The sequence below is a fragment of the Bacillus rossius genome, chromosome 18 (genome assembly GCF_032445375.1).
Source record: "Bacillus rossius redtenbacheri isolate Brsri chromosome 18, Brsri_v3, whole genome shotgun sequence".
Classification (NCBI taxonomy): Eukaryota; Metazoa; Arthropoda; class Insecta; order Phasmatodea; family Bacillidae; genus Bacillus; species Bacillus rossius.
The window spans coordinates 4,315,716-4,323,619 of record NC_086345.1 but is presented as its reverse complement, the minus strand read 5'-3'; the positions used below and the strand labels follow the sequence as shown (position 1 = coordinate 4,323,619).

The following is a 7,904-nucleotide window of genomic DNA, read 5'->3' as shown; positions in this document are numbered from 1 at the left end:
TCTGTAACATTTAGTGATTTGATTCAAAGGCTTTATATTTCGCCCTACTCTTTCAAAATAAAATTTGAAAATAAAATGAATTATACGCAAAGCACTTCTCTCGCTCTTTTATTTAAAACTAAAGTCTAGTGTTGCATCTCCTGGGGTACAGCACTGGGCAAGAACATGAAATGTCTGATAGGTGAGCGTTGATAGCAGCCGAGTATCGTGTAACCAAATTTGGAATGCGTTAGTGTTATTTTAAACAACTTACTGTAACGTACGAAGCCTTCTTCTGCACAGAGCTTGCTCGGCTTGTGATTTCTGGACACGTCAAACGCAAACCTTTTTACATACGTTTCGGTTTACACTGCAGACGCCATCATCAGTGTGGCAGTGTCCTACTGGTCAATTGGTCAATAGTCGGTGGTCCTAACGGGTCCCCCACTCATCAAATCCGTTCCAACTCCATTCTCATCTATCCGAGTCGCGGCACAAGCATCTCTGGACCTGATGGTTCTGCTGCACCATTCATATGATTGGAAAATATTTATATATATATAAATGTTATGTTAAATACCTATGTGAAGCCAACCCTTAACATGAACAAGGAAATACTCATACATCCATGTTTTGCATAATATCTGAATGATAACATTTAACTTTTGACGTGCCAACGTCTAATAAATCGATGAACGCCGGTTGCACGCACGAAAAAGTGTCCCGTTACGCACATTGTTCCGTTACGCTGTCGGCGAGTGCAGTAATAATATAGGTTATGTTACAATTGACTAAAAAATTATGGTGATTCATATAATTGATAATAGATATTTGATTACAGTTTATTCATATGAAAACTTGTTCATAATTATATTTAAACTTTATAGATAAACGCCAGTTTTAAAATTAATTACAAGGTATCTACACGTGAACTGTTTCGTCGACTGTTTATAAAGTGAAGTTAAATTTAATGTGGTTTTCATTGCTTATTACAACAATTTCGGCAATAAAGGTTTATTATTCTTGCATTTAAAAAATCCGATTACTAGTTTAATTTCAAGTATTTATTCTTTTATTATTAAAATAAAAATGATTCAATTTAATTCATAAAAGTACGCAATCATTTCATCAATGTTTTTTTATGACGTTGTCACGTCAAACTATCGTCCGTAAACCGACTTTACAGACATACAATTTTTTTTTTTAAGTTTAACTGTAATGGTTAGAAAGATTGAATTATCGGTACTCCAAAAGTAAACGTGTTTTTTATGTAGTTCACTATTTGTAAAAATGTATGACTTTTTAGTTTCGTTTTGCTATGTGATCCGTATTATAATTAACACGAATTTAATGTTTATAATAGCATTACTGTTTCTGGCAGAGCTTTAAAAAATCTCCATAAAATCACCTAGGTATAACATCACTACATACGTAGAATTTAAAAATAACAAAGAAAATAACCATCTTAAATATTCCATTCCAACAGTGCCCTATGTGGTTATTTATTTTTGCTATGTATTACAAAAAATTACGTTTATAGAAATTATTTAGCATTTTTAAAACTTATTTTTTTAGTACATATTTAGAAACTACGTAGTCTAACAAATAAATTGTGGAAGAGGTGAAGACAAACTGAAAGCCATAGTTGTCAAAATAGCCAGTTGGTGTTTTAATACTGAGAGCGAAATTATTCATTTAAACTAGAGACGATGTGAAAGTTGAACGTCAATTCATAAAAATGATTCAGGTTTTTGTAAATTAATCAAGGAATTTTCGAATACTGAAGAGTAACTAATGTAGATTTAGTATTTTAGTACCATGGATGTTTAAGGAATTTTATAATTGCAAATTATTTTTGATCATTTTAGTAATCCTTTTGTTTAGAAATTGATTTTTTCAACTCTCTCATATGTTAAGAAATATTTTTGTGAAAATATGAATGAGTTGTGTTCAAATAATTTCCACTGTTTCAAGTGAATATGTAACTCATAATCATTGTAACCAATACTTTTATTCAAATTAAATTAATAATTTGAATAAAATTTATTTTTGAAAAATTCTTCGATAACTCTTCAAAATTTTTAAACTATAACTATAAAAAAACTGCGTACTTTTTTTAAATGTTCAACTATACTTTGTATTATTTTATTTCCGGAATTTACTTGTGAAAATATTTTTTCTTGCACCTAATTAAATGCTTTAGCTTTGAATAATTTATAATTGTGAAAACAAAAGAAATAATTCAGTTATTCCTGCGTGGTTATTTTTTTGTGGTAAATAAATACAATAAATTCTTTGCAAAACTAAAAAAATATATTTTTATTAGCCAGTGGCCATTTCAGGATTTTTTAAAAACATAACGGACAGTGTTTGGTTTCTTTACAAGTGAGCCTTGGCGAAGCCCAAAGGGGCGGCAGCGTAGGCGGCGTGTCCCAGAGCTGGGGCGGCGGCGTAGGCGGCGGGGGCGGCGTAGGCTGCGTGAGTTGCGTAGGCGGCGGGGGCGGCGTAGGCTGCATGAGCTGCGTAGGCTGCGGGGGCGGCGGCGTAGGCGGCAGGCGCGAAGGCGGGGGCGGCAGCGTAGGCGGCGGGCGCGAAGGCGGGGGCGGCAGCGTAGGCGGCGGGTGCGAAGGCGGGGGCGGCGGCGTAGGCGGCGTGGGCGAAGGCGGGGGCGGCGGCGTAGGCGGCCAAGGGGGCGGCGAGGGCGCGCGTCTGCACGTTCACGGCGGCGGCGAAGGGCGGCACGTTGTAGGGCACTGCCTTGGCGTAGGCGGCGTAGGCGGCGGGGGCGGCGGCGTAGGCCAGGGGGGCGGCGACGCCGGCGGAGGCGGTGGAGCAGACGGCGGCCAGAGCCAGCAGGGCGATCTGGAAGCAAACAAGAAGCATCATGAACAATTGTTCCTGTTTCTTTGTATCATTCGAAAGATTCAGTTCTTTCCCAGCCATCTTAATGTTGGCATGCCATTTTTTCCCAGACTCACTCTTGCAAACCCTGGCATGTTCATGCACAGCAGAATACGACGGCTTCTTCCTACACCCCCCTCTCACGTACAGTGTCCTAGGATTACCTCCAACCCCTCCACTCAACTCGCTGTCTCGCTGTCGACTAGGCGGTGACGCCACTCAGGCGAAGGTCTTGGCTTCGATTCCAACTTACAGGCTCTACTCAAAATTCCGCTGAAAATATCGGGTTTCTATGTTTTTTTGGCAAAACCTTTTTTCATGAACTACCTCATTTTCGACACAGGCCTCGTAATAAGTTTAAAACAAAACGCCTTTTCCTGATGGCTCGATTAAAATATAAATTGTATTTTACATTTCATGTTTAATAAACCATCAGAATTTAATAAACCATCAGAATTAACAGTTGCCTATAAAAGTACATAAAATTTATTATATCCACGAAATTATATAAGCTTAAAAATTAAGGATATTGCCCCCTTAACTTCAAACTTTTTCTTTGTGCAACAAGGTATCTAACGAAGTCGTTTATCGACGAGGTGTAGAGATTTATTAATAAAGGAGGGCTGGGTGACAGTATTTTATCAAAAAAAAAACCTACTTTAAAGTTTGCTATGACAAACTAATTTTGTTAAAGCAAAGTTTGTAATTTGAATTAACTGCCTGAAGTTAACAGCGAATAATTTTTTTTAAATAGATTTTTCCATGTGAATTCACTGGCGTTTGGAATTAAATTAACTTTCAGTAATAAAAGCCAAACTACTGTTACGGCCTGAGCACAGTTGTTACCAAGATGATATTTTTTTCTGTTCCTATGTTTGCTGGTTTTTTCCCTTGAATCAACTACAGGATAGTCTATTTAAGGTTGGCAATGCTACTGGGATGGGCGGCTTCTACCCAAACACCTCCAAGTCGCGCTGGAACGGCTCTAGGCGGCCCGTGTTGGTGGCGGTACCTCGCTCACCAGGTAGTAGCTACCGCCAAGTCGAGCACGCTAGACAACAAGGTTCAGCCTCGGTGCGAGTGGTCGAAGGACGGCTCACCATGTTGGCGTGCATGGCGAGTGGAGCTGGCTGTTGCGGCGGCGGACTGCTGCTGAGGACCCGGGGGAGCTGTGTGTTGTCTGCTGGCGGCGGCGGGCGTCTTTTATAGCGCGGCGCGGCGCCTGGCAGGCGGTCAGCGCGCGGTGAAACTCGCGCACGTGCCGCGCGCCGTCCACGCCGCGGTCGACTCACCCGGGCCTCGCCGGGGACTCGTCAGATACTCACCAGAGACTCACCAGAGACTCAAACAGACTCACCAGAGACTCACCAGAAAATCACCAGATACTCACCAGAGACTCACCAGAGAATCAAACAGACTTACCCGGTCCTCACCAGATACTCGCATGGACTCACCAGAGATCACCAGAGACTCACACGGACTCACCGGTCCTCACCAGAGACTCGCATAGACTCACCAGAGACTCACCAGAGACTCACCAGATACTCACCAGAGAATCAAACAGACTCACCCGGTCCTCACCAGAGACTCGCATAGACTTACCAGAGACTCACCAGATACTCACCAGAGACTCAAACAGACTCACCCGTTCCTCACCAGATACTCACCAGAGACTCACACGGACTCACCGGTCCTCACCAGAGACTCGCATAGACTTACCAGAGACTCACCAGATACTCACCAGAGACTCAAACAGACTCACCCGTTCCTCACCAGATACTCACCAGAGACTCACACGGACTCACCGGTCCTCACCAGAGACTCGCAGAAACTAACCAGGGCCTCATCTGAGACTCACCAGAGACTCACAATAGACTCACAGGAACTCACCAGAGACTCGCAGAGACTCAACCCCGCTGACGAAGAACCCCATCCATACATTTTCGCGCTGCAACAAGGCGTTCACGCTGTACATTAGTACTTTTTGAAGTGAAACGTCTTTGCTGAGGGAGTTATAATTTTCGAGATTTGCAAAAATTCCGATCGCATGATGGGAAATAGTTAGGTATGTGATAGGGGCACTGGGAGAGGAGGGCAAATAGTTAAGTATGTGGTGGGGTAACCGGCAAAGGATGGGGTGATCAGTATTACCATGCGTTGGACTGAGTGAACCACCAAATTGGATCTAGGTACACCAATTTTTTATGTACATTGCAATTTTGAATATTTTGCTAAAAATAAAATGATAACTTTTTTGTGGTTTATTTGTTAAGTTATAAACCATGATCTACGAGCCTACAATATTCAAGTTTCTGTTTCATCTGTAAGTGGGCTAGAATTTGTATGGATAAGTGCGCGAGTGATTCAGTCACACGTGTGGCTGTGTATAATATTATATATGTCCACAGAGATTAAATTCAATCTTTTTATTGAAATAATGAAGAGCTGGAGCAATTTAATTTCGGAAATTCCATAAGCACATCTGACTGCACAAGTATGTCAAATTAGATGATTCTACCTGTCCAACAAGTATGGTAAAATGTTTTATTTACGTGCCTCTTTTCGACAGCTGGTTAGCAAGTGGCCAGCCACAAACCAGTCAAAACAATTACTAACATACATCCCTACATCAACTGGTATTCATTTCCTGAAGCCTGACTTCAACTGTGCCGTTAAGATGGTGAAAATAGCACGCATAGTTATTGCTAACATTGATACCTTCTTAGTAGCGTAAGAGACGCGATTATTGCATTGTTCTTGTAACTCGGAAACAATAACGATTTTTATGTTCAGAAAAATTAAATATTGATACTACGCAAAATTAATTATTCAAGTCAGTCGACATGTTAGTAAGTGTCCATCTTGCCGTGTGTATCTTACACTCCTTAGGAATTTTGTTCAACATCGGGCGTGGACTAGCGCAGAGCGTATGACCGCGCCTTAAATAGGTGAGTACAGTTCCAACATAAGTACACCATTTTAAAACTTCTTGAATAATGCTGTTGGATCTGTTTTCTTGTAGCACAAGAGACGAGCTGAAGAACTCCAAGATGTGAGACATCAGAAAGAAAAGCCTTAGTTTTATGTAAGTCAGGCTTATGATAGAAGATTTTGATGAGGTTCCCTAACATTAGTCTCGTTAAAAGTACATATCTAAAAAATGTCTTCCTTATTGTAAACATGGATGAATAAGCCCACTAGAGAAACCCACCATGTATAAAAAAAGAGTTAACGAATTGAATGCTGTACCTCAAGAGGATATCCTCTGAGGTGATTTGGAAACCAACGTAAAATACAAGATATTATGAAGATGGAGGTTGGTCCAATTCCTTTATGACGAGGTACGTATTAAGCTTAAAACGACACCAAGAATCTAAGATGTTGCATTAAATGTTAATTTAAAAACTGAGTTTCTCCATTTGCAACACACAATACATCACAGTCGAAGAAAAATGAAATGAGGAATAAAACAAGCGCCATTTAGGTCTTATCTCATATATTATACGTGGGGACTGCTATTTATTGGTTTTCATTTCAGATATGGTGGCCACAGTGTTCAATTTGAGGTGGTCTTTAGTCAGCTCGGGCGCAATTATTAAGGGTAGCGCTAGGTTAAGTGGTTCATATTTCCTTATACTTTAATCACTTTGTTACCGCTTTCAAAGTAGATTTTTATTGCTATTTGAATAATAAATTAAATTATATTTTCTTTCGTACAAAACTTTGGTTCTCTTCTAAATTCTCACAAATATAAAGCCTTCATATATTGTTTGTAATGTAACTAAAAACAACATAATGTATTACTGAGTGCCCCTTAAAAAAGACCAGAAGACTAATTTATCTTCCACAGACTCCCTCTGCCAGTAACTATACAAACTTACAAGCAACCCTATATAAATACAATTGGGACTACAATTGAAAGAGTTTATCACTGATATATACAATAAATAAATGTTATAAATGCTATGGAAAATGATTCAATATCACTCAATGAATTATAATATATTAAAGAATATATAATACTTATTTGTATTTAGCACCTCTTTTTCATCCTTTTATAATTTCGTTGCTTGGTGCGCGCGTATTGTAAAATTCACTGACATAATTTTTTCGTGACGCGCCGAAAGAAGTATAAGTTCAAAAAGTTAATTAAGAGTAGTATATATTGCAAAAAGTTTAAATATTCTTTTTTATGTCACGCATAAATACACGTGATCTTTAGAGTTATAAAAGTCTTTCTTTATCAACGTATTGAATCCTTGGTTTGTATTTATTCATAAAAAATTATGCAATAAACATTGAGATAATGAAATTGTGAGCAGCGCAGTGGCGTGTCTGGAGGTCAAGGTCAATTTGTGTTTTCTGTCTTTTGGTTTTTTTCGTAGTTTTCTTCTACAGACATACATGTGCTTAGCAATGGCGTATGTCCAAAAGCTTACACCAAGTCATGCACTCTCATTGCACAAATCTTTTATAGATAGGTTATTAGCTGGTTATTAATATAATTTTTTTAGAAAATAGTCTTTCTTTCTCTCGCTATCTCTCTGCCTTTTTGCCTCTTACAATATACATACGATTCGAAGTTTTAATTGGCAGAGAAGTTTCACTTCTAACACATGTACTGAGTTACACGTGCTCTTTTTTTTTTTTAAAAGAATTTTACTTTAAATTTCGTGTTTTTAGGTAGATTTAAAAGAAATAGTATCCTTTATAGCCGTTACCAAGGTGCAACTTACGGAAAATTTTTATATAGTTTTTCGTTTCATGTTCCATAGATTCAAAACTATTTTCAACATAAAAGCTTATATAGTATATACATATATACATATATATCACAATGTTTGGACACGATATTTTTTTATATAAATCACTTCCAAACTGATTCATAAAATATAATAGTGGAATATCTCGGTTGAGTTTGATAATTGGCAATATCTCACAAAAGGGGTATATATGGGGGATATTTTAAAAAAATATAAATATAACTGTAACTCCCAAATTATGAAAAAATATAACGTCAGTTT

At 38.5% G+C, this 7,904-nt stretch overlaps 1 protein-coding gene across 1 annotated transcript; it reads right to left on the bottom strand.

Moving 5' to 3' along the window:
• Positions 1-2,358: 2,358 nt before the first annotated feature.
• On the bottom strand, positions 2,359-2,922 carry LOC134541358 (cuticle protein 38-like). The gene has a single exon (XM_063384781.1). The coding sequence runs from the start codon at positions 2,920-2,922 to the stop codon at positions 2,359-2,361; it is 564 nt and encodes a 187-aa protein (XP_063240851.1).
• Positions 2,923-7,904: the final 4,982 nt, after the last annotated feature.